This window comes from Archocentrus centrarchus, chromosome 12, assembly GCF_007364275.1.
Source record: "Archocentrus centrarchus isolate MPI-CPG fArcCen1 chromosome 12, fArcCen1, whole genome shotgun sequence".
NCBI lineage: Eukaryota > Metazoa > Chordata > Actinopteri > Cichliformes > Cichlidae > Archocentrus > Archocentrus centrarchus.
The window spans coordinates 14,494,159-14,521,026 of NC_044357.1; the positions used below are offsets into that span (position 1 = coordinate 14,494,159).

General features: G+C 39.2%; 2 protein-coding genes across 3 annotated transcripts; one reads left to right on the forward strand and one right to left on the reverse strand.

Annotated features, from left to right (window-relative positions):
• Positions 1 to 2: 2 nt before the first annotated feature.
• Positions 3 to 3,204, reverse strand: bxdc2 (brix domain containing 2). The gene is made up of 10 exons (XM_030742777.1): positions 3,049 to 3,204; positions 2,571 to 2,682; positions 2,440 to 2,483; positions 2,288 to 2,358; positions 2,151 to 2,200; positions 1,985 to 2,058; positions 1,015 to 1,065; positions 719 to 820; positions 485 to 613; positions 3 to 392 (listed from the first exon to the last, which is right to left on the reverse strand). The coding sequence occupies exons 1-10, from the start codon at positions 3,175 to 3,177 to the stop codon at positions 144 to 146; spliced, it is 1,011 nt and encodes a 336-aa protein (XP_030598637.1). The 5' UTR covers positions 3,178 to 3,204; the 3' UTR covers positions 3 to 143.
• Positions 3,205 to 3,746: 542 nt separating this feature from the next.
• On the forward strand, positions 3,747 to 22,435 carry dnajc21 (DnaJ heat shock protein family (Hsp40) member C21). 2 transcript variants are annotated; one of them, XM_030743402.1, is made up of 12 exons: positions 3,747 to 3,924; positions 12,353 to 12,446; positions 12,561 to 12,684; positions 14,261 to 14,392; positions 14,537 to 14,841; positions 14,947 to 15,098; positions 18,137 to 18,230; positions 18,387 to 18,560; positions 18,826 to 18,874; positions 18,976 to 19,106; positions 20,807 to 20,888; positions 21,880 to 22,435. In XM_030743402.1, the coding sequence occupies exons 1-12, from the start codon at positions 3,837 to 3,839 to the stop codon at positions 22,039 to 22,041; spliced, it is 1,587 nt and encodes a 528-aa protein (XP_030599262.1). In that variant the 5' UTR covers positions 3,747 to 3,836; the 3' UTR covers positions 22,042 to 22,435. The 2 variants fall into 2 exon arrangements, with proteins under 2 accessions (XP_030599262.1, XP_030599260.1); XM_030743400.1 differs by lacking the exon at positions 3,747 to 3,924 and adding an exon at positions 11,405 to 11,806.
• Positions 22,436 to 26,868: the final 4,433 nt, after the last annotated feature.

Consider the following 26,868-nt stretch of genomic DNA (forward strand, 5'->3'; position numbering starts at 1 on the left):
AATCAAGTTTAAACTGTTTTATTTCCATGACATGAAAAATTAATCAAACTCAATAAACAAGTTTTTTGATTACATGTGTAACAAAAATATTTTTAAATGATTTGTGGCAGCAGTATTTGCTCAGCTTAACACAGTCCATCCGGTTACCTGCGTGCCATCTGCAGCCTTTGTCTCTTGAAAGGTTTTTGTTTCTTCTTCTTCGCCACTTTTGGTTCAGGCGCTTCCGTCTGAATGTCAACGGGCTTTTCCTCAGCCGGTGTCAGGAAGACATCCGCTGTAACGTCCTTGTCCAAATCCTCTTTCACAGATGTCTTCTTCATTTTCTGCATCTCCTTCACCATCTGCTTCTCTCGCACTTTGGCTGCTGCCGCCAGTCGCATCTCTCTCCGGTGCTGCGGGAGTATAAAGAGGAACATTTAATGTACAATGTTAATATTTTAGGCACATTAACTGTAACTTAAACTATCACTCAGTGGATTTTTACCATGTTAGGAGAACGGAAGTCTGGGTTTTCATAGAGTGTAGGTCCTCCAAAGCTCCCCTGAAAGATCTTCATGAGATTAAGAACAAAGCGAGGCCCGATCTCCACTAGAGAGGCATCTTCCTCAATGATCTGAACACAGACAGAATGGAAAATAAGCAAATATTTAACTTCAGAATCCTCTCAAGCCAGGGAGAAAATATCAAATAAAAATTATGAAGTGTGGTGGAATATTACCTGGTAGTTTCGAAACCATATCCTGTTGTCCGCGATGGTGAACGTGAAGACGTGGTCCACAAAAGGCTGACTCTTAGGATGGTAGTGTGGAGTGGAAAATGTCTACAACAGGAAAACTTCATGAGTTTAATCTAAAAATACAATTTGTTCAGCTTTCCAAGGTAAACATTGTTCTTTAAGGTCAAGACTTGATATGTAGTACTTTAATCTGACATTGGACAGAAGGTGTCCTTCAAGCAAAAACTGCAGTCAGCATTTAAGTTCACGCCATCTGACGTCACATCTTGGAAACACACCTGGATGAAGAGCTCTTTGAGTAAAGCATAGTGAGGCTCCTTGTCGAATTTCTGTGGAAGAAAATAAAGAGCAAGAAGATAAACTTATGCTCCATATTTTTTGACTGTGAAAACCAGAAACGTGTTTAACAAGCCACCCCCCCCCCCCCCCCCCCCCCCAAACTTATGAAGTCCACACTTTCAACTTACAGTGGCTTGCAAAAGTATTCATACCCTTGAACTTTTCCATATTTTATCACATTACAACCACAAACATAAAAATATATTTCACTGGACTTTAATGTGAAAGACCAACACAAAGTGGTATACAATTGTGAAGTGGAAAGAGAACTATACATGATCCAAAACATTTTTTACAAATAAAAAACTGAAAAGTGTGGTGTGCACAAGTATTCAGCCCCCTTTTCTCTGAGTGCAACCAATTGCATTCAGAAGCTGCCTGATGACTTGAGCTTGAGCTGTTTTGCAAAGAAGAATGGGCAAAAATTTCAGTCACTAGATGTGCAAAGCTGGTGGAGACATACCCTAAAAGATTTGCAGCTGGAATTGCAGCAAAAGGTGGTTCCACAAAGTATTGACTCAGGGGGGCTCAATACTGCACACTGCACTTTTCAGTTTTTTATTTGTAAAAAATGTTTTGAATCATTATAATTTTCTTTCCACTTCACAATTGTATACCACTTTGTGTTGGTCTTTCACATTAAATTCCACTGAAATATATTTATGTTTGTGGTTGTAATGTGACAAAATATGGAAAGGTTCAAGGGGTATGAATACTTTTACAAGCCACTGTAAACTGATGATGTCATTTGGACATGTCGGCACATCCGTCCACCCCACACTGAGAAGTATGCATGCATTTGTTTTTTTTGTTTCCTTGAATGCACTAAACCGTGTATATCTGGTGTAGTGATGATGAGACTCGTAGTGTCTGCTATTCCTCAGTGGCTTTATGATCAGTTCTACTCACAGGATCAAATGAGAGCAGCGGTCTGGATCCTTTGAGGCAGTTTCCCGTCAGTTTGAGTTCGGCCAGTGTATGGACTGTCGGGGGGGAGACAATAAAATTATATTTCCCAAAGTATAACAGGTGACTGCTGCAGTTCAGGACTGTACTGTAGAAAGAGATCACTTACTGTTTTGGACTAGAAATTTTGCAGAAGGTCCATGGGGGCTGTTTGAAATCCTACAAGGCAAGAGAGTCATTGACCTCAGATCAGATTCACTCTCCAGCAAGCATAATGTATACAAGATGTAACAACAAAATTCTCACCACATATATAAGTCCTGCTTCTTCTTGGCCTCAAAATAGAGGCATTTGTTGCAGTTCTTGATTTCACACACCTGCAAAACAAATGACTTTATTCTCTTCTACTCCTTATACATTTTATATGAGAGTACACCAAGAATTTAAACAAGACTCACCTCATTTATGACAAACAACTTATCCTTTCTGTCCATTTTAGTATCTAGACACAAGATGAGCATAAATTTAAAGGCAAGAATGCATTGCATGTTATTGTGGGTGTTTGTGTGAGGAATCCTACACCACTAACCTGCCTTTGCATGCGGCATCATGGTCCTCAGGTCTTGCATTAGGTGTCTGGTTCTGAAGTTGATTCCTCTGGAGGAGAAAATCAGGACTCTCTCCTTGTTGGTCCATTTGCCCTGTTAAAGAAAGCTCACCTCAGAACACAGAACTAAAACAAATACTGGTTTGCCATTTTGACTTTAAAACATGACAATAGCCAAGACACTAATACAAGCATTTACAGTTTATCCCGATGGGTTTAAAGGAGTGTGGTTCATCCCAGTGCTGATATCAAACTGCGAATACTGCCATTTAACGACTTCCTCTACACGATGCAACACATTAACGCATTAACACATCCAGTGTGTCTATTACAGCTGTCATTTAGCGAAACAATTAATGATTTAAATGAAAATTGAGTAAAACTTTGTGTTTTTTTTCGTTGAACTAAGGTTCGCTCAGCAGCTAACAAAGATCAGCGGACAGTAACTCGTAACTCTGACCTGAGAGATCGGTGCTGGCACCGTTATCTCTTTTTGGATTTCCTCTGGGCCTTGGCCGACAATTTTTCCCTTTTTCGCATTTTTGTCACCAGGACTCTGTGCCCCACGTTTTCTGTTGACCGTCGCCATTTTTTATTATTTCCGTTCAACGAGTATAATATAGAGGGGCGATATCCACTTCGTAACGCCATTGCCCTCGAGTGACCCCAAGTGGCGTGGAGTTATAGAAGAAGAAGAAACAGCCTTTATTGTCCCACAGAGGGGAAATTTGGGTGTAACAGCAGCCGCAGTTATTATAAATATAAATAAAGATATAATAATTCACACTATTAAGAAAAGAATATATATAAAATCAACAAACAATATTAACCTTAATACTACTAATAATAATAACACTATATACAATGTGCATGATGTGCCGGACTATTTACAGTATATTATATATTATCCTACATTGTGTAGGCTATTGTGGTTTTTGTTGGGAGCAGTGATGGTTATAAAGTCTTAATTATATATTATATTATATTCCAGCTTTATGCATGCACCATCAATTATCACTACAGGCAATTTACATCCACTTTTTTTTTTTTTTTTTTTTTTGCTTATCACTTTTTTTTTTATCTTAGGACGAGGATTTTGGATGAAGCAGTGGGCAGTGGCATCTGGAAGTGCCGTGGCAGTGGCGGAGCACAGCACACTGAACTCACCATCTTCAACCAGGTTACCATAAACCCACTCGCTGGTGTGCAGGAAGCAAAAACCGACTCGTCTCAGTGTTCTCTTTCATTATGTCCACGAACGAGCTTTGTGGTCTTCATCTTTGCCTCCTGCCTGGCAGCTCCATATTCAACGTACTTTTCCCACCGACCACAGAAGGTTAGTGGATGTTTTTTTTTTTTTTTTTTTGGAACAACAGTTAACAAACAAAACAAGGCAACAATATTAATACTAAGTATTCCTGTAAATTACGCGTAGTTACGGCCTAAGGGCAGGCCGTAAAAGAAAGCGTTACCGAAAAAATGTTTTGGCTCTTTTGCCCAGGCCAATGTTTAACCTTTTGTGTGCTCTGGCACCTGTTTGGCCAGTTATTAAATGCAGGGCTGTGAAGTGCGACAGCACACTGTGTTGTTAGTGAGGCACACAGCTTGTCTATTAAATGTTAGAGGTATCACTTTTATTTATTTCTGTTGGTTATTATTTTTATTGATATTTATTTTTATTAGATTTATTAGAGTTTCAAACAGAATAGGCATATTTTAATAGCTGTTTTTTTTTACTTAATGTTGATATTAAAAAGTGAATAATTTGTTCATTACATTATTTGTGAGGGTTCTTTCATGTCAGAATGTTGTTTAATTAAAGAACCAGTTCTATTGCCAGTCAACCTACATAAATGCATTTTTGACCAGTATTTTCAACCAACATAAAAAAAGTTTAGTTTTAGTCATAGTCTTTTGACGAAAATGTAATTTAGTTTTAGTCGTAATTTAGTCATCTGAATAGTTTTAGTTTTAGTCTAGTTTTAGTCGACGAAATTATCGTAAGAATATAGTCGACTAAATCTACAGTCGATTTAGTCGACTAAAATATAAAGGGTGTAAAATGTAAATGCTTTTTCTTCAGTTCCCTTGAATTATTCATTATACACACACAAATTAAACATTTTTTAAAAGTTATGCAATATTATTAATAATATTAACATCACCTGCTTCCCTCTGCTTCCCACACACCTGATCATTAACACCACCTTACTGAGATAATACGAGCGTTTTACAGCAGGACACGCTCTGAAAGGTACAGGGCAGTGTTCAGGACTAAGATTAGGAAAGGCTAATCCACCGCGGTGTGGAGATTTTCTCTAAACACAAACGCTAAACTGGGAAAAACTCTTTACCCTGCATGACATTAAAATGCTTACCTTTGCATGGAGATCTGGATGTTTGCAGATGTTGTCTAAGATTTGTCATGTTTTTACCCAAGATAGTCGCCCCACATAGTTTACACATTGTTTTGTTTGTCACAGTATCAAAGGACAAATGTGTCCATACATCGGCTCTTCTCTTTCTCCCTGCTGACATTGTTTACATAACTTACGAAGGAACGACAAATCACAGACTAGTTTGGTCTTCACGGGTTTAAAGCAAATTTGTGCAACTGTGCGTTTGATTGGATGTTTTCCTAACGTGTCCGGCCCTGTCACAAAATTAAATAAGTTCTGATTGGATGTCGTCCCCGCCAAGCATTTTCATCTCGTTTTCATTCATTGACAAAAGTGTCAGTTAATTTCGTTATTGTTTTTATCATTTTAGTTAGTTTTTATTTAGTTATCGTCTCGTTATCGTCATGAAAAAAGGGTCGTCAATGAAAACTATGACAAAAATATTTTGTCAACGAAATTAACACTGGTGTACACAACAATATTTTTCCAAGAAACATTAAAAGAGAAGAAAATAAAAGCTCAAATTGCATTTTTTTATGCTTTGCTCACAGTATTTATGGATCTGTCAGGTTTCCGATATGTGCCCCCCCAACAGTAAACTCATTCCTACGCCCTTGGTTACAGCCAACCCAACTTTGGCTGACAATCTCTCGCCCATCCTTTCAACATGATGACGGACGCTGTCGTATCAAGATTAACGCGGAAGCACATAGCCTTAAATTAAAACCTAGCATGAAAGTGGCTTTTTTTTCTTCTATTTTTTTCCCTCCCCTGTCCCTTGCGGGTCTCTATGAATAACAGTTGAACAATTGAATATGTCCCCTCCCCCGTAGTTACACAAGCACGCCCAGTTAATGCCTAGTTTTCCCAGCACTCTGCTCAATAACACAACACACATTCATCCATCTTTATTTGTAAATAGAACCTGATATCATGATATTCGATCATAACGTGTGTGCCTCAAACAATGCAAAGATGTATGGGGTAAGATTACTGTCAATAAAAACTGTATGCATAGGAGTCTAAATTCGTAAATGTAAGTCAATAAACGTGCATAAATTTAAGATTTGCATTTGTTCTGTGTTTCCCAGCTCATACTTACATGTGAATTCAGAGGATTTATCTCTGAGAATACAAGCTTACAAGTTAAGAATACAAGCTACAAAGTTACAACTTTGCAACAATACAAGTACAACTCTTTAACTCTCGAACGTTATACTGCGCATGCGTGAAAAGACAACATTCCTGCCTAAAGATGGCGGACGGAGAGCGTGAACGTAATCAGGTAACAGATCATTTAACGTTGGCTTTATTAGAATCAGACAGTTTAATATTGTGTTATGTTCAACATCCGAAAATACCGGCAGTTTCCAGACAGCGGTCTCGTGTAAACGAAGCCGAAAACGCCTGTATCTCGCAGCACCGTTTCTAACTCAGGGATGTAAACAAACACTGTTGCCTGGATTATGGCAACCCCGGCCCACAATGCATTGTGAGCAGCCGTTCGAGCCTTGCTACCTTAGCTTGACGCACTCACCAACATAAAATATAAAAAAAAATAGAAATGCTCTGGAAACCAGATACACTACAGTGGTATAGAACCCAACACAATATTAAACTGTCTGATTCTAATAAATCCAACGTTAAATGATCTGTTACCTGATTACGTTTACTCTCTCCGTCCCCCATCTTTGGGCAGGAATGGTATTGTTTATCGCATGCGCAGTATGACGTTCGATTTTTTTTGGTTTGTTTTTGTATTTATTATTATTATTATCAGTAGTAGTAGTAGTAGTAGTAGTAGTAAGGTATATACAAAAACAACGACTTTACTCATAACAATAAGTCAGTGCCTAAAAAATAAACGAGAAAGGGAACCACAACTCCTAATGCATACATATTCATTTGCATATCATAGGTTTTCAACACAATAGAGAAAAGAAATAAAAAATAAAATTATCTCGTACAGTTTTATGGCATTTGTTTTATGCATCTTATCTAAACATTTTTTGAACAAGGAGAGTTCATTTTTGAGAGCAGAGAAAGAGAAGGAGCACCTTGCAAATCGACATTTATGAATGTAATATTATTGTTACAATAATTACAGTATTGACTAAAAATTCCACATTTTTTTCTTTGACAAATAAGCCAAACTTAATATTTTGAAGTGTGAAGAAATCTATATTTATGGCTTTGGAGGACAGGAAGTTGTGGAGTAAACCCATAAACTTTGAACTTCTCTACACTCATAAAACAAGTGTTTAGTTGTTTCCAGCTGTGTTTTACAAAAACCACAACTTTCGACATCACATTTAAATCTCACTCTTATGAATTCATTTGAAGGATAAATGTTATTAATTATTTTATAATGTAGTTCTTTATATTTAGGAGGAATTGGGAATTTTAAATATTTTGTCCTGATTTTTGATATTGTAGATTTGTCAAAGTTTTGTAAGGCCAGTGTGTTTTTTGTTCTTCCTGGGTACATGTTGTTTATTGAATATTGCTTTAAAAACTTATTGCTACATTTTTTTATCCATAATATCTACATAATTTGAATCTTGTGTAATCTCAGTGTTGTGGTGTCAGATAAATTGTTTTTAACTAACTGAATAAGGACGTTAGGGATGTTTTTTATTACTTTCTTGTAGTTTGCTTTTGAGCAATCAGTTCCATTGTTGTTATTAAAATCCCCCAAATTAAGGATATTGCCATTTTCGTCTAGTAAGTGAATAATTGACCAGATTTGTTTATTCCACCAGTCTTCCATAAATATAGATTTCCTTCCACTCACTATGACTCTGTTATTCCACAGTGGAACATTATGAGGGCTGAAGTTGTGTTTAAACATAATTTTCCACTGTAACAAAACTTGTTGATGGAAAGTACAGTTGAAGAGGTAATTTAGATCATTCAAAATCACTTTTCAATAACAACTCAATACCTCCAACTTTTTGAAATAAAAATGACGGCATTATAAACCAAATAAGACCACCATTCATTAACAGGGACTGGAGCCATCTAATTTTTAGTGTTCCATTCATAATTTCAAAATCATTTGCCTTGATACCACCTTCTTCGTAATTTTATAGCAAATCGCTTTTTCTGATGTTATGATGTTTGTTTTTCCAAATAAAGTTAAAATTTATTCTGTTAATCTCTTTTATGAGTCTTGGAGGGCCAGCTAAAGAATATGCAGCCTGGATAAGGATTTAGAGATTTACTCGTATATTTGTGATTTGTACTTTTATTGTTGCAAAGTTGTAACTTTGTAGCTTGTATTCGTAACTTGTAAACTTGTATTCTCAGGCGTGTCCAAATGAAACGAGGCAGTTCTGAAATCACGTGACTGCTTCATAAGCTGATTCGAGTTGCTGAAAAAGACGTGGGAAATAGAGGAAGTGTTCTGGGTGATCCGAATCTGAGCCACTGTTGTAGCGTTTTAATCAGAAGCACCTGTATCCTGTACAATTAGAACTTCAGTTACAGCGGCCCTGCTTCTTCAGTTTTCTGTGAGAGTTTTTTTTATGAGGCTGGGGAAGTTATACCAAAAAGAAGGAATCGCCTGAGCCCTAACAATGTCATTTTTTTAATTTAAATTTTTTATTTGTGAATAAGATTTACTAAAGCACCCCACCTCTCCCCAAGCACTTCCTTTAACTGTTTATCCACAAACACACCACACATTGTCTATGCACAATACTTTATTAATATACCACGATCAGCATAGATTTGTTTAATCTTGTTTTACAATACCTCAAATGGAGATTTTGACTTAATAATTGCATAATTATGCTAAAAGATCCGCCAGTCAGCATGTTAACGGAACAGTAGGAATGCTGTACATCAAATGTCCAGCAGATGTCAGTACTCCATCATGAGCTGTTGAACGGGGCTTCTTGTGATCAGGCTTTTGGTGAATCAGCTGGCCGGAAAGATTCGGCACATCCACGGGGCCTCATCATACCATCACAAGATGATCTGCTGTGGCGACCCCTAAAGCCAGAAGGAGAAGAAATGTAATGTGGAGGAGTGGATCTTTGATAGTCATTTTTGACTGGACCCCTCCTGCCTTCTGCGCTCTGAGGCACGTCCCATTCTCCCGAATGTTATGTCTCTGGTGGCAAGTTTACATTATGCATCCCAACCTATGCAGACCTGAAACCAGAGCGCTTTCTTCCCCTTTCCTGCTTGAGGCTATGATGAGCTCTGAGTCTTCTTTTTCTGGGCACTGATTAGGATACCCGGTAGGATGTTTCCATATTTTAGGAAGGATCACATTCAAGGTGCTGTAATCACTTCCTAATCTACTTATAATTACCTGCTCTTTCCCGCTGGTGGAAATAATGCTGCAGACACGCAAGGAGTCGCATGTGGAGAAAGATACACAACAGCCATCACCAGAACTAACAAGATAAGGAAAAAAGAGTACACCTCTGCACCTCTAAGCATTATGAAACTTATGAAAAGTAAATCATCTGTTTCACCTCTACATTTTTGATATGCAGATTAAATTAAACAAACACACCAGTGAAGTGATTTTGTAGAACAAACATTAAGCATATTTAACACCTCCAGCTGCTGGAGAAAAAGAGATCATGGAGTATTTCTCTCTTATTGGCATCTCTCCAGCAGCTCTGTAAAATCCAGTACCGTTCCATTAAAAAAAAAAAAAAAAAAATCCTTTAGGGATATCACGTCTTAAAGGCCGTGTGTGTGTGTGTGTGTGTGTGTGTGTGTGCGTGTGTGTGGCTTATTTGAAGCAAGTGTTGACAAGTACAATGGGAAGGAGAGCATTCGGCTATCAGGCTCTTTTGCCGTAGAACCAGGGGCGTAGAAATGAGTTTCCTATTGGGGGGGACACATCAGAAATCTGACAGATCCATAAATACTCTGAGCAAAGCAAAAAAAAAATGTTGCCAGTGCATAGTTACCAGTGCATAGATAATTGTTACTAGTGCATAGATAAATGTTACAATGCATAGATAATTGTTACCAGTGCATAGACAAATATTACCAGTGCATAGATAATTGTTACAAATGCATGAATAATTGTTACCAATGCACACATAAATGTTACCACTGCACAGATAAATGTTACGAATACACAGAAAAATGTTACCAGTGCACAGATAAATGTTACCAGTGCATAGTTACCAGTGCACAGAAAAATGTTACCAGTGCATAGATAAATGTTACCAATGCATAGTTACCAGTGCACAGATAAATGTTACCAGTGCATAGATAAATGTTACCAATGCATAGTTACCAGTGCACAGACAAATGTTACCAGTGCATAGATAAATGTTACCAGTGCACAGACAAATGTTACCAGTGCACAGATAAATGTTACCAATGCATAGTTACCAGTGCACAGAAAAATGTTACAGTACACAGATAAATGTTACAAATGCATAGATAATTGTTACCAGTGCACATGACTCTATGTTGCGCCTTCAAAATAAAAGCACGTGAGTTAAAGATTTCAAAATTATGTATTTTTCTCCTCTGCTGTGTAATTTTTGGGTGGGACAAATGCGCCTGTCTCCAATATTGGGGGGGACATGTCTCCTCCGTCCCCCCTGGTTCCTACGTCTATGCGTAGAACCAGCTCTTATCTTGCATTCTGGATGCAAATGTCCTCTTCACTTTAAATTCAGGCTTCAAGCTTTTCTTTTTGATAATGCTTATATTTAGAGCTGGATCAGGTGACCCTGAACCATCCCTTAGTTACACTGTGATAGGCCTATAGGCTGCACTGACCTCTTCTCTCTTTTATTTCACTCTTCAGACATTTGCCATCGGTATGCCGTTAAGGCTGCCTTCCCTCGCCCGTATTTGTGCTTTGTCCCCTCTGTACCTCTCTCTCCCATTACCCTCCTGGAGGTATTGTACTTTCAGTGCTGCAGCATAGAGTGGCAATTGGCTCCTTAATGGCTTGTTCTGCTGTAGGTTTATTTCTACTAAAAAGAAGTTTAAAGGTCTTGAACTTGAGCTATGTATGAACAATCAGTTAACCGATGAATAAATGCATGAGAGGAAGTGCTGTGATGCCTGCTGAACTGTTTCCATGGGGAGTTAAGGTCAAAAACCCAAATAAGACCTACTTGTATACATCCAGATAATGTGGGGCAAAATGGGGGAGCTTTCAGCTGCAAGATTAGGAGAGAGAAGATGTGGACAGAACAACAAAACTGGGAATCTCCAAAAGAAAATGAGGGAGGATTAAAACACATACTTAAAAAAAGGCTCATGTAATGTGATGAAGTGGAAGAAATGCGTGATTTGAAAATGAGTCTTTTTTTTCAAATATTAATTAACAATTGCTGAGTCTGACAAAAAAAAAATCTAGCAATGATCAAGTTTGAGCTGCAGGGGGCAATAAGGAGCAGCCGCACTTTCGCATTTGCTGATCTTTTATGAAACGAAGAAGAAATCTCGCGAGATTTAGTGGCTTCACCTCACAGTCTCGCACACAGTCGTGTCTTACGGTCACGAAAAGCGTTGTAAAGTAATTTCAGGGATAGAAACTATTTGTCAGTGACAGAAATAGTAAATATGTGATATCTGATATTACAATACTGTCGCTACTACTTATTAAATCTGGCTTTTTAAGAGATACAGCGGAGATGCTAGCCGGTCGCTAGCTGAATGCTAACGTTAACGTCGCTTGGGACAACGTGTGCTCATTGATTCCGTTTATTAGGCTCCTCTTATTAAAAATGAAGTGTCACTATGAGGTGTTGGGTGTGAAACGAGACGCGGGAGACGAGGATTTGAAGAAAGCTTATCGTAAATTAGCCTTGAAATGGCATCCAGGTTAGTGGAAGAAACCTTTTGGATTCTATTACTCAGGCGTCAGCATTTCCATATACAGATATATAGATGCAGGACATTTAGCATTTCCCCGTGATAGTAGTTCTGAAGCTGAGTTATAGTAGTTTATATTTTGTATTACTTTTTAAAAGTGTAGTTAATCTGTTCAGTTCAGTTCCAGTTGGTTTTCAGAGTGGCTTTGCTCTTTTCAGTTTATTTGTAATTGTATAACATTTTTAATTTTTATTTTAAGCTAATAATTAGTTAGGCTGTTTGTCAGGGGCAACATTTAAATAGTTACAACACCATAAGAGGTTTCAGTACAAAATTGTGACATCCCTGTGAGCATTTCTTTTTCTGATACAGAGTGTAGCGATTCAGTGCTGGAGATTGTTGTTTGTCTGATTTCTCATCTCTTGCTTTTTGCATCATCTTGTTGCTGCCTTTCAATAAATCTTTCAGCCAAGGGCTTCCCTCTAATACAATGTATTTGTGTTTGTGTTTTTTTGTTGTTTTTTTTTTGCGTCCTACCCACTCCCCCACTTTCAGATAAAAACTTGGACAATGCAGAGGAAGCAGCGGAGCAGTTCAAGTTGATTCAGGCAGCTTATGACGTCCTGAGTGACCCACAGGAGAGAGCCTGGTGTGTACAACTAATGCCCAAACAATGTGCAATGCTCAGATTGCAGAGCTAGACTTATACTCTGATTTGTACTGGTTTGAAACAATAAATCACATTGATGGTCTTGCGTGACAGGTATGACAATCACAGGGAGGCTTTGCTGAAAGGAGGGCTGAGTGGGGATTATGAAGATGACAGCATTGACCTGCTGCAGTACTTCACTGTCACCTGCTACTCCGGTTACGGAGATGACGAGAAGGTTTGTGTGGTTTTGATCCTTTGTGCAGGGGTAGTGATGCTTTGTTTGCAACAGTAGTTGCTTTAAACTCTCAGTAGGATTATTTGTGACAGTTTTGGTCATCTGACAATAAAAATAAAAGAGTTGGGAGGGTCATTAAGGCAGTGAAACATCTATGTCAACATCTAGTCTAACTTATTCTCTACGCTACATCTGTGAATCAGAATCAGAAGCCTTTATTGTGATCAAACACAAGCGCTTGATGAAATTGTGACAGCTGCCACTGGTCAGTGCGTTACAAGTATTAACAATTTTATATCAAGCTTTGACAAATACGACAAAACAAAGTACAAGTTGACCATTTCTGAACAGTCACTGTGATCTTAAATAGGTCATTTAACTTCTCCACACATTCAGAGCTTCTTTTCTGTCCGTTCCAAGGAATGTGGCTTAGTTACTTTGACCAGCCTGTCTGTCTCACACGATCAGCCGTGTTTAACGTGTTCCAACTGGTCTGGATAACTACCCAAATTCTAGCGGCACTGGGCTCAATACATCTTGCACTATTTTTGTGCACACCAGCACTGGTAAACAAGGGACTGCTGGAGAGAGGTTACTGAAACTTGGTGAGAATGGGGTTGACTTCATGTTTTGCAGATCATGCCAACACTGCAACGGCGCATAGTTTTTTTTTTTTGTTTGTTTGTTTGTTTTTTTCATGGTGAAAATTTTAATTTTTAATGTCAAAATAAGTACTCTAAATTTCAATCTTAGGCCAAAAAACGTGACCACAACATACACAAGTTTATGGAAATCCTGCCAGTAGCTGTGGCATCACTCATGCCTAAATAACAGATTAGGGTGTCTCTCATTGTTGAAAAAATGTTGACAATAGTGATTCCATAAAGAAACCAAAATAAAGCAAGCTAAAGTTATCCCCCACTTAAAAAACAAAACAAAAGCATGAATATCCAGTCAACACAGGATTTGAAGAAAGCTTGGCAGAATATTTTAGTCTCAATTCCCAAAAAAGTCTTTGACACAGAGCTACTAGAGTCCACGGCCTACAGCAGCTATATGTGTGGGCTTGGAGGTTACACTGTTTGCTAAAATGAAACTGATGTGTTCAAATGTAACTCCCAAGTTGGGCATTCAGCATCGAAGTAGATGCTACATAAAAACCACAAGTGCGCTGTTTGATCATACGCCAGCCTAATGGTGTCAGCTTGTCTCACACAGAGGTCATTTTTAATGATGCAGATTAATCTCAGTTCACTTATCTTGCACTTTTGAATGTGCTTTGATGTATTCTTAGTGGACCTCTCATTAGTGGTTGTAGAAGGCGTCTGATGAGCGAGACTCCCCCCTAGTGTAATATTGTTACTATGACACTCAACTAGGGAGGATGGTGTAGACCCAAAGTCTATCACTGTACCGCCTCAGCCTACACAGCATGCCCTCGCCTTGACCCTGAACCCGGCTTCTGCAGCAGCATTCACTGATCGCTCTGGCAGTGCTGCCCTGAGGGACTGTGGGAAAGAAAAATCTTTGGGCCTCTCAGATTGAGTTTCTCTTTTACTGTTTCCTCTCTCCCTAGGGCTTTTACACCGTTTACAGGAATCTTTTTGAGTCCATTGTTAAGGAGGAGTTGGAGCACAGCAAGGTGGAAGATGAGGAAGAGGAAGAGGAGTTTCCTCCCTTCGGAGACTCGCAGAGTGATTACGATACTGTAAGACTTTTAAACACTTCAGTTACCGGATGAAACGGAGAGCTGATTTATTTTGTTTTAAAGCTGCTGCGTACTTGAAAAAATAAAAAGCTGATCCCTGTTCCGTTGGTGATCAGTCTTGCTTTCTCTATTTCTGTATCACAGGTAGTGCATGTGTTTTATGGCTACTGGCAGAGCTTCTGCACTCGTAAAAACTTTGCTTGGAAGGAGGAGTATGATACAAGGCAGGCCTCCAACCGCTGGGAGAAGAGGGCCATGGAGAAGGAGAACAAAAAGACTAGAGAAAAGGCTCGAAAGGAGCGCAACGATCTGGTGCGACAACTGGTGGCCTTTGTCCGTAAGCGCGACCGCCGCGTGCAAGCCCACAGGAAGCTGGTGGAGGAACAGAACGCCGAGAAGATTAAGAAGGTCGAGGAGCTGAGACGGCAGCAGAAGCTCAAACAAGCCAAGTGAGTAAAAAATGGGTAGTTGAGGACAGATGTGAGTTATATATTTTTTGTTTTTTCCCTTTTGTATATGTTTCTTCCTCTCAATTCTCTATACGTCCACCCAAGACTGGCAGAGGAGTACAAGGAGCAGAGCTGGGCGGCCATGTCTGAACTTGAGAAGGAGCTGCAGCAGATGGAAGCTCAGTACGGGAAAGAGTTTGGAGATGCATCGGAAAGTGAAGAGGAGGAGCTGGAGAAGAACAGTGAAGAAGGAGGAGGTAAGGGTGACTGCGTGTGAGGTTTGAGTGAACATGTCGCACTTAAGAGCAGCTATGAATGTCGGCTCTGTAGCTGCACATGTGGCCCTGCAAATATGTATACAGTAATAACAGTGAGACTGGCAAATAGTAGAGAAACTGGATTTATCCCATTTGTTTTTAATACTTGTAACTGACACAGTGTTGGTTATAGATAAGTTAATTCTTTCACAATAAAAGTCAGTCTTCCTTGTTAAGTGTGTGGATTGTATGGCGATACTGAAAGAAATAGTTTAACTTCTTAAACCCAAGTGAGCCGCTGCTGACTGCATGTCTGAGGAGAAATGTCATGGATTTCACAACATAATGGAAGAATTTATTTGTTTGCATCACATTCTTTATATATGAAATGATATATGGCAAATAGTACAATAATGAATGGCCTTCTCAAAGCTGCTTGTATCAGAAAGTAAATAATTGAAGGAATGTAAACAGTTACTGCAGCCAATGTTATTAAAGTCTGATGATATATAATACATCTTTTTTTTTTTTTTAATGAGCTAGAGGAATTCAAAACTGGGCTATAAATCAGCCTATGGTCTCCAAAGGTCATAGAGCGAATTTTTATGACGACATTTGCATTATCTTACAATATTGTATTGCTTGGAATAATGTTTGTATTTCAGCTGACCTTGGAAAAAAAGGCTAATCTGTGTTAACATACAGTGTCATGCAGCTGTTGGCAAATGCAGTGAGAGCCTGTGCACTTTTAGCAGGTTCACCAGCGTTCTCACTATCTGCCCACAATTGTGTCTGTGATCATGAGTGTTGCCTTGGGATGGCACCTCACAGTGGCTGTAGCCTAAGCTGGGTCTTGTTTCCTAAAGTTATGGCTGCGATGGGTTCATTTTTTTGGGTGTAGCACTTTCTGAATGCAACAGTTTATTTTCTACAGCCATGTTATGATTTTGTTGACATTGCATAGTTTGACCACTAGAGGGCACTCTGCAACTTCCCTGTTGGCAACACAGGATTAGAATGCCATAAATACGATCAGCTGATCCAAACAGAGTCAAGCAGAGCGTAAAAGAGTAAATAAATAAATATTCATATCAAATGTTGTTTCATATGTCTGAAAGAAAAAGAAAATATTGGCTATTATATCAGAATATCCGATAGAAATAATCAATCATCAGTCGGGCTGTAGTGTACAGTAACGATTTTGCTCATTCATTGTTATGTCCTGAACTCATAATGTAATTGCTGGAAAAACATCTGATACAGGAAAACATCTGATACTGAACCACAGCTGAAATTTGATTCATAACAAGTCTTGCAACTCAGCAGCCATAGTTGAGTGCCTATTTTGAAACCCCTATTTTGAACCCATGAAGACAGTTTGGACAATTTTATGTTCCCAACTTTGTGGGAACAGTTTTGGGGATTGCCCTGTTCCAACTTGACTGCACCAGTGCACAAAGCAAGGGTCGTAAAGACACGGATGAGCGAGTTTGGTGTGGAAGACTTAGACTGGCCCGCACAGAGTCCTGACCGCAATCCGACAGAACACCTTTGGGGTGAATTAGAGCGGAGACTGCGAGCCAGGCCTCCTCATTCAACGTCTGTGTCTGAACTCACAAATGTGCTTCTGGAAGAATGGTCAGAAATTCCCACAAACACTCGTAAACCTTGTGGAAAGCCATCCCAGAAGAGTTGAAGCTGTTATACTGTAGCTGCAAAGGGTGGGTCAACATCATATTAAACCCTATGGATTAAGAATGGGATGTTAATCAAGTTCATATGGACGTGAAGGCAGATGAGACAATACTTTTGGTAATATAGTGTATATGTAAATGCATACAAAATTGCCAGTCAAATTCAGTAGAAACTATTCCAAAGGTTTGCTGACTTTGCCCCAAAAAAGTTTAAAAACACAAACAAAGCCTGAGAGTTCTGAACAGATGCCATGCTAATTCACATTATAGATGCAATGGGCCAAGACAAAGTTAAAAAGATCACCTTCCTGTGTCTTTGCTACTGTAACAAATGGCATGTGATTTAGCAGTTGATTGGCTCTTTGGGAGCAAGAGTGGGACAACCACCATCTTTTCCGAATTATCCCACAGATAATGTTGTGGAGCCTTTGAGTGCCATATCTCCTCTTTAAATAAATTAATTTTAAATGAATGATTAGCACTATATACACCATCTTTACATACATTACTTGGCAGTAAATTATAACTTGACCTGAACAATACATCAGTGTTTTGGATCTTAAGAAATTTAAAGCATATTTTTCAGAAATGCATAAACAGTCCTCCACAAAAAAAAGAAAAAGTTAATCCCCTTCTTTAACCGTCCCCAGAATTAGATGTGAGTGTGCTGAAGGTGCTTTCAGCTACTGTGGTCCTATTCTTTGCAACAAACTGCCTGCTGACCTGAGGTCAGTCAAATCTGTGCATACATTCAAAAACAGACTCAAAACCTTTTTGTTCTCACAGGTTCACAGTCAATAACTGAGTGTGCGCGCGTGTGTATGTTAACTTGCATTTTTGTGTTTTCATCATGAACCTACACAGATTTTTATGTTTTTATGTTTTGTGTTAAGCACATTGAGTTTAACTATAATGAAATGTGCTGTATACAGAAGAAGATGACATTGACATTGTACCACCAATAATGCAGTGCTGGTGTTACGGCGGCAGCAGCTGAAGAATTTGTAATGTGTACTGCAACTGCAGCTGTTGTGAGAAAAAAAAAAAAGCATAAAGGCTATTGTTTGTGATGGCTGAATGGGTTTACCTTGGTAGGGAAGCAAAACAAAGCCAGTTTTGCTGCATATGACAGACTACTGGAACGTGGTGAGCTCAGGTTCCTCGACTTGGAATGTAAAAGGAAGGCAGCATTAATCCAACTTTAAAGCTTTAAAGCTTGTGTACAAGGAAAACCAGAACCACCTGTTTTGTTGGGTGTATCTCTAAACTAAAAGAAATTTAAAAATAAGAGTAAGTCATTTGCTCTTGCTTGCATTTTGACGTTGCATAAATGCTCATTTGCAGAAGCAGAGCAGCTGGATGGAGACGAGTTGACGATTGACGATTACGATGATCTGTACTGCCCAGCATGTGATAAATCCTTCAAGTCAGATAAAGCGTGAGTGTCAAACATTATCTTTCAGCATGAGATTGAGAAAGTTGCACCCAACTTTATTTTTATCTCAAATGAGTTAGGAACAGCGTAATCACTGTTATTATCCGTGTGCCGCATGCCTCTTACCTTTTTTCCTTTTTCTTTTCCCTGTTTTCATAGTATGAAAAACCATGAAAAGTCTAAAAAGCATCGGGAGATGGTGGCCTTGCTGAGGCAACAGCTGGAGGAAGAAGACGATGCACTTGGTTTGAACCTGGATGGAAAGGAGGGAAGCGAGAATGAAAATGAAGGGGAAGAGGAGGAAGAGGAAGAAGAGGAAAAGCCAAGGCAAAAGTATGTAATGGCGAGTCAGGCAAGATGTGATGATGGAAAGAAATAATACAGATACAAACGTAAATACATTTAAACAATAAATCAAATGAATGGGGAAGTAAATGGAAGCATGAGAAGGATGCAAACATCAATGCATATAACATGAATGTTTGCATTGGTTTTTATTCATTTCTAGTCCATTTAATAGTTTTTTTTGCTTTTTGCTGATGGACCGCATACAAAAGTTGAGTTGTTTTTACTGAGCTTTGTGTTTCCTCCCTTACAGGCTGTCCAAAAAACAAAAGAGGAAAAGAAAACAGCAGAAAACGGTCCCCGTGCGTATCATCCTCTCTTTTGTTGTGCATGCCCGTTTTTGTTAAGTAAAACTTTCTTAAAGGACTTCTCTGATCTCTGTCTATGCTCTCCTCCTCCATAGCAAAGTGCTCCAGGGGAGGAAGACAAGGAAGAACCAACACTGACCACCTGTGAGGAGGAAGCCTCCAAGAAGTCAGCAGACCGCACAGAGCCTGAGAAGCAGGATGATCTGTCTCCCACAGAGGGCAAGAGGTCAGTTCAGTTTCTTTTCCATCTCGAGGTCTGTCTTCTGGCCAAGTGTTTTTTTTTTTTTTGTTTGTTTGTTTTTTCTTCTTCTTCTTTTGTAAAACCAGAAACAGATATCGACTGGACTTCTGGCTTTGTTTGTTTGAAGGCATTCAGCGGCTTAGATGATGCCATCAGTTTAGTTGGGTGGCTTTCTGGGTACTAGTTTTGTCTCCTGTTTCATGCCACTCTTTTGAGCCAGACGAATCTTGGCATTGTCATCATGTAATACACCCGTGCCATCAGGGAAGAAAAAAAACATCTACTGATAAAATCTGGTCATTCGGTATATTCATGTAGACAGTTGACCTCATTGCTGAAACTAGACTCAACCAACTGAAACAACCCCAGATCATAACAGTACATGCAGGCTTGTACTGTAGGCACCAGGCATGATGGGTGCATCACTTCATCTGCCTCTCTTCTTACCCTGATGCACCAGTCACTCTGGAACAGGATAAATCAGGGCTCAAACCACATGACCTTTTTCCATCCAGTCTTAATGCTCCCTAGCAAACTGAAGCCTTTTTTTTGGCCAATTACCCTCACTGATAGTTTTCTTAAGGCTACACGGCGTTCCTAATCCCATGAGTTCTCTTTACATTGTAGGTGTGGAAATGTTCTCACTTTTCACCACTATTCTTCCAGGTTTTAATAACGCATTTGAGTAGTTTCAGTTAATGTCTGAGTTGTTTTCTTTGCTTAAGAGAGCAGGAGTGTACTTTTGGCTGATCCCTTATTTCCCAAGGGATCGCTACGGCAGTGACCACATCACAAAACGTGGATCCAAGTCGGAATGATCCAGCATGGTTGTTCAAGAAATGAGAAGCTGCTCACTCATCAGTTAGGGTGAAATGACCTGTTGCCAGCTGAAACATTAATCTCAGCAGTAATTACCCACTGAAAGGCTCTTAGCAGTTTGCTTAGATAAATCGTGTTTTTTGTTTGTTTGTTTGTTTGTTCGTTCAGGCAGGGTATATTTCCTCCCATATTTTTGGGGAAAAAAATTGAAAACATAATACATGCGAAATGTATATCTACACATTACATATGTTTACATATTACGTATTGTTTATAGAACATTTTTGATGAGCTGCAGATGTCTTCTAAATGTCTCGTTTCTGCAGTGCTTGAAAATGCAGCCCCCTCATTAGATCTGTTAAGTTCCTGTTCCTGAGGTTCTTGTTTGATTCAAATTAGGTAAAGATGAATAAAGATTTAAAGTTGTGTTTATACTTAATGCTATGCCCACATACTTTGTGTGTGTGTGTAATTGCTACCTAAGTGAGACATACAATAAACAGGCCTGTTGTAGTGATGTGACCGCTTTCAGTCCAGGTTAGAGAGAGAAGAGAAAAGCGGTGGACTGAAAATATCAGGAGCAAAGTGCTCAGTGTGAGCTGCACTAGTTTTTAAACAAGCCAATGTCTTTGACACAATCTTTAAAGTAGAGGAAACCAGAATTTGGAGAAATGGGACAATATAACAAAAAATGCTGATTAGTCAGTTGTGTTAAGGATAAGTGGGACTTTACTTGCTGTGATAAAGAAAGGATCCACCGAAGTCTTAGGTGAAATCCTGCAGGAAATATGGGAGTTTTAAAGTGTGATGGCATTTGTTTTGTAGTTTGTAATTGTATATCCTTCACGTGAATGTTTCCTCTGCAGCACTGGAAAGACAAAGGGAAAGAAGGGAGGAGGAAAAGACAAACCAAAGAATGTCAAGCTGCACACAGACCAGTTTCCTGAGGTTTGTAAATTTTACAGATAGTTTTTTTAATTTATGTTTTTAGTACTGTGCAAAGTCTTCAGCCAACCCTTATCCTTTGTACTTTGTTTCCAAGGAGACACTCTGTTACAAGTGGCCTGTTGCAACAATGCATCATTTGTTCCCATTTCTTTAGTTGAATCTATGCAAAATGCCAATGATAACAGTTTAACAGGTATAAAGTAGCATTTTTGCACCAACGAGGTGATTCTTAAAGAACTATTAGCTGAAAACTTGGCATATCTCAGCACTGTGTGCAGTGTGTCCTTATGAGAATATGAGGAAACTGGACAAGTGGAGGACAAAAGAAGAAGTGGCAAGGGTAAAAAAAAACAAAACAAAAAAAACTGTACAGCAGATGAACAGTTTCTGAAAGTCTTGTCCTTAAGAAATAGGAAAAGATCCAGGAAAGACCTGACACGGGACCCGAGAGATGCATCTGACCTTTTAGCTGCTCACTGAATCTTCATCAGAAATGGTCTCAGTGGAAGGGTGACTGTCAAGAAGCCATTTTTAAAGAAAGGAAACAGAGGAAAGGCCGAGGTATGCCAAGTTACATGAGCTTTGAATGTCCTTCAAGAAGTCTGGAGAACTATTCCTGAAGACTAATTAAAAAGAAATGACAAGAAAGCTGCCAAAGAGTTCAGACTGTGTTGAAGAACAAAGGTGGTCACACCAAATATTGACTTTATGAGAGTTGAACTGTTTTTGCTTTATATGCTGTATTCCCATATATGTTTGCACAGTAAATTGCTGCACCTATTTTCCACTTTCCTATGAAAATATAAATAAATGAGGGGTGGCTCAAGACTTTGGCACATTACTGTCTTTCTACCATTGGTAAGTAAATCTTAATTATTTGAAAACTGCTATGCCTATACATGCTTCACCCTCCCACATTAGTTCAAATATGGCACTTGATTGTTAGAAAAGGATCCTTACTTCTATCACTTCTCTCCATTCCCACCTCTAGAAGGAAGTAAATCTCTGCTGTGTTACCTGCAACAACGAGTTCCCCACAAGAAACAAACTGTTTGACCATCTGAAGTCCAGCGGCCACGCTACAGCCCTCACCGGAAATGCTTCTCACAGTTCCATGAGCAAAAGCAAAAAAGACAAGAAGAAGAACAGATAACGCATCATCACCTGGACTTTTGAACCTGAAAAAGTTTGACTCAGCAGGGACGATGAAAAAGGCTTTAAAAAAAAGTCCTTGAAAGCGGTCTAAAGTGGACAGTACTGGCTGACTCAGCAGATAGCTTTTTTTTTTTTTAAAAATGACACTATGATGTTCAGTGATGTAGTTGTGTGAAAAAGTGAATCATCCACATTGGAATGATTGAAACTTCCTGAGCAGCCCTTCAGCACATTTCTCTGTAGCTTAAAACAGTCTTCATACTGAAACCAGTATCCGGATGTGTATAGGATGCTCTCATCCCCATTATCAAATCTGTACTTCTCCAGGAAACCTCTCTCCTTGTTTGCCTGTATCGGTATTACTAATAAAGGTGATGCTGCGGGTTGGTATACTACCCTGAAATCAGTTAATGCCTTCAGCAGTTATTTTTAACAGTGAACAACAGTTTGTTGGATGGGTCTAAAAAAAAATGCATTCATTTCATCATATGTGCTGTTTCATTAGTAAGACAAAAACAAAATGAAACAATTATATATTTGGTTTATCAATCATGTTTGTTCATTCATTCTGAAGTGAGCAAAATAGCTGTGGCATGTTTTCATATCTATAACATGCAGCACAAAAGGCAAATAGCTGTTTTTTTTTTAAAGGAGAAATCTGTTGCCGAATGGTTTCCCAAGCTAACTCCTTGGAAAAAACCTGCTCATTTTCTGTCTGTTTAGCTGGAAATGGCTTCTTTAAACACCCTCTCTCGTGATGCTCATGGGGGAATTCTATGCCAAAGGTCTAAAGTGGTGAGAGTGGAGATCGTGGAGAAAAACAGCGTAGTCTTCTTTATCCTGAAGGGAGAGCAGCTGCATAAATAAATATCCAAGCTGGTAAAGGCATTCGCTTTTAGAGCGAGACATTTTTTGTTAGGAATTACTTGTACTGGGTGATAAATTTTACAATGAGCTCCCTGTTATCTTTACTGTATAATGTATGAATAGCTGTACATTGAAAAGCATGCGTTTTAAACTCAAGGACAAGGCAGCTGAAAAACTTTCAGCATCGAAACAAATTGTAAAGAGGTTCTCAGATGTATTCATTGTTGCTTTGCAAATTATGCTTTCACTTTTTTGTAGAACAATACGACGTTAGTAATCGTGGTGGTGACATTTTGCCTCTTGACTGAATGGAGTTTTAAAAAATGTGAACTTCCTGAGACCTTATGTCCTCAGTGAGTGTCACAAAAAAGTTAAATTGAAAGATACTTTTTCCCGTTCGGTTCTCAGCGTGATAGGACTGTTCATATAAAATAATGTTTAATGATAACTACCATAAAACGTCTACAGTATTTTCCACAGCCAGTCAAATCAATCTGACGGGGAACTTGTATGATGGAGGATTCTAGCTCGGCAGTCCGGGATCTGCTTTGTTGTATTTTTAGTTTTGTGATGCACCACATGTTTCAGTTGGTGAAAAGTCTGGACTGCCAGCAGGCCAGTTCAACACCTGGATTCTTCTGCTATGAAGCCATGCTGCTGTAATAGCTTCAGTCTGCGCTTTAGCATTGTCTTGCTGAAATACGCAAGGCCTTCCCTGAAAAAGACGCCATCTGGATGGGAGAACATGTTGCTCTGAAGTCTGTATATACCTTTCAGCATATATGGTGCCTTTCCAGATGTGCAAGATACCAGTTCCAGAGGCACTAATGCACCCCGCTACCACCAGAGATGCAGGCTTTTCAACTGAGCACTGATAACAAGCCAGATGTTCCCTCTCTTTAATCTGGAGGACACGGTGTCCATGGTTTCCAGAAAGTTTCACATTTCAGTTTGACCTCAGAACAGTTTTGCACTTTGCCTCAGTCTATTTTAACTGACCTGTTTATAATTAACATAGTTGCAAAATGTTCCTCCAGCTGTTTCTTTTCAGCACCGCTTTCTTTTCCCCCTTTTTGTCCCCATCCAATCTTTTTTGAGACATGTCGCTGCCGTCAAATTTAAAATGAACAGAAGTGTTAAATCTGTCCCTGGACTGACTCTATTCAGTGTGGGTCTTGTGAAGGTATAATTCGACTAATTATCTTCTCTGCTAAGCATTGCTGGTCGTCCACTGCGGTGTTATAAAAAATTGAAACCTACATTAGAAGCCCGGCAGCGCAGCTGAATTTGCTCCGCTTTACAATTTCAGCACAGACGGCTGTTGCTGCTACTCCTAATGGTGCTGGAGAGATGAGTCATTTGTGTTTCAAATGCACTACCTTGTCTTTGACCATTTCCACGCTGATCTTTTCCACAGACATCACCAATAATCTCATATTTTTCTCTGAGTTTTGCCATTTGCGTCATCGGAAATGGCAAAACTGTTCTGCTGTGTGCCATCTGATATTCTGAGGGGAAAAAAAGGAGTCATGTATGTTCTGTAGCATTTTGTTCACTAGTCTACTTCTTTTTTTTTTTTCATTCATATTGCTAAAAAGGAAAATAATGCAGTAAAATCATTATCCCAACTTAAGGTTAAAGGATTCAGTTCACCATCTTGTATGAGGCTGGATTTCTGCAGAATGTGTAAAGAAAGCGAATGGGAAGCTTACATAGTGTAAGATATTACACATGATATCATATTCCAAATCTTGACTAAATCCTGTTTTGTGCTTATTGGGGGACAGATCTTAAATACCTATGAACTCTCAGTCCACTTCATCAGGTATACCTCTTCAGATGCTTGTTAATATGTGTAATCAGCCAATCACATGGCAGCACTTTGCTAATTCTGCTGCAACAGAAGCATACACTGTGTGTACGCTGTTTCTTTAGATGGTGGGGCCATAGTGTACCCATCTTGTGATGGCTGTTTCCAGCAGGTTAGCGCGCTGTGTCACAAATCATTGCAAACTGATTTCTTGAACATGACAATGAGTTCACTATACTCAAATGGACTCCACAGTCCCCAAACCAATAGAGCACCTTTGGGATGTGGTGAAACAGGAGATTCGCATCCTGAATGTGCAGCCGACAAATCAACGCCAATATGGACAAAAATCTCTGAGGAATTTTTCCAGTACCTTGTTGAATCTACAGTACTGTGCAAAAGTCTTGAGTGACCCCCTCTATTCTTCATATTTTGTTTCCAAGCAGCCAGACATTCTTGTAATTTTTAAAAGTGGGGTTGAGTATTAGTTCTCCTGGCTTTCTGAAGGGCTTTCAAAGTTCCTCTCTGACATTGGCTGCTTATACCTGACCATTTTCAGATGGATGTTTTTTTCTTGTTAACACTGATCTATGAATCATTCAGGCATAAAAAGGCACCCAGAAGGATTGAGCCTTTTTATGCTATGCTGTCTGTTGTGTTTCTACACATAAGAGACAGCATAATAAAGAACCAATTAAAATTTTTTTCTTTAGACAAGAAATACTTTGTTACTAGCAGCCTGTTGCAAAAACACACATTTTTTCCATTTTTTTCAGTTGAATTTATGAAAAATACCAAAGATAAGCACTGTTGCCTCACAGTGAGAAAGTCTGGATTTGAACCCACCTCAGCCTGAGCCTTTCTGCGTGGAGTTTGCATGTTCTTTTCGTGTTTGCGTGGGTTTTGTCTGGGTTCTCTGGTTTCCTTCCACAGTCCAAAGACACTCTGTTAGTGAGGTTAGGTTAATTCTATATTGCCCATAGGTGTGAATGTGAGTGTGAATGGTTGTCTGTCTCTCTCTGTGTTGGCCCTGCGACAGGCTGGCAACCTGCACAGGGTGTACCCTGCCTCTCGCCCTATGTCAGCTGGGATAGCCTACCTTGTCATGGTGTGCAGTGTGTCCTTAAAAAATTGAGACTAGTGGAGGAAAAAAGAAGTGGCAGGCCTAATAAACTATGTACAGCAGGTGAACAGTATCTGAAAGTCATGTCCTTTAGAAACAGGAAACAATCCAGCAAAAATCTGACACAGGACCTGAGAGGTGCATCTGCCAGTTCAGTTGATTTCTTCTCACTGAAGCCTCATTAGAAATGGTCTCGGTGGCTGTCTGTGTTCAACTGGAAATTTTTGTTTCTTATCATTGTTAGTATGTACAGAGGAGGTCAGGATAGAGGTACAGCAGTGAGTGTGACAGCCATCTGTAAAACACGGTGGAGGCTCCCTCGTGGTTTGGGGCTCCATTTCAGCCAGTGGTGTTGGAGATCTTGTCAACAGTGTTGTACTTATGAAAGCAGAAAAGTACCATCAGATTTTGATCCACTGTGGAATACTACCTGGAAAGTATCTGATTACCAGCATGGCAATGATCCCAAACATACTTCTAACACAGTAAAAACACACATGGATAGAAAAGCACACAATGGACTGACCTCAATATTAATGAAGCAGTGTGGGATCATCTTGAAAGAGAGCAGAACAAAAGGCAGCCAACAGAAGAGCTTTGAATGGCCTTCAAGAAGCCTGAAGAGCTATTCCTGAAGACTATACTGAAATGACATATTGCTGCCATATAGCACATGTAGAAATAATTGTTTTCCCATCATTGACCAGACCAGTGTTGGGGAAGCTGCTATAAAATACAGCCCTATTCATGGAGAAGTGCAGTGATATTGTGCACTAGATACAGTGTTTAACGACACAAAAGTGTTACCTACTCAAATCAGTTTGTAAATATAAATATTTTAAAACTACCGCAAAAAATATAGTTATACTACCAGTTTAATTACATTTATCAGTTATTTTCCCCCTTATTGCCCCCTCCAGACATCAAATTAAAATGGCACCTGCATATAAAGTAATTGTTATTGGTATATTTTATGATGTGTAATGTGCTGCAGCTTCTTATCTGGGTCACTGTGTTGTGCAATA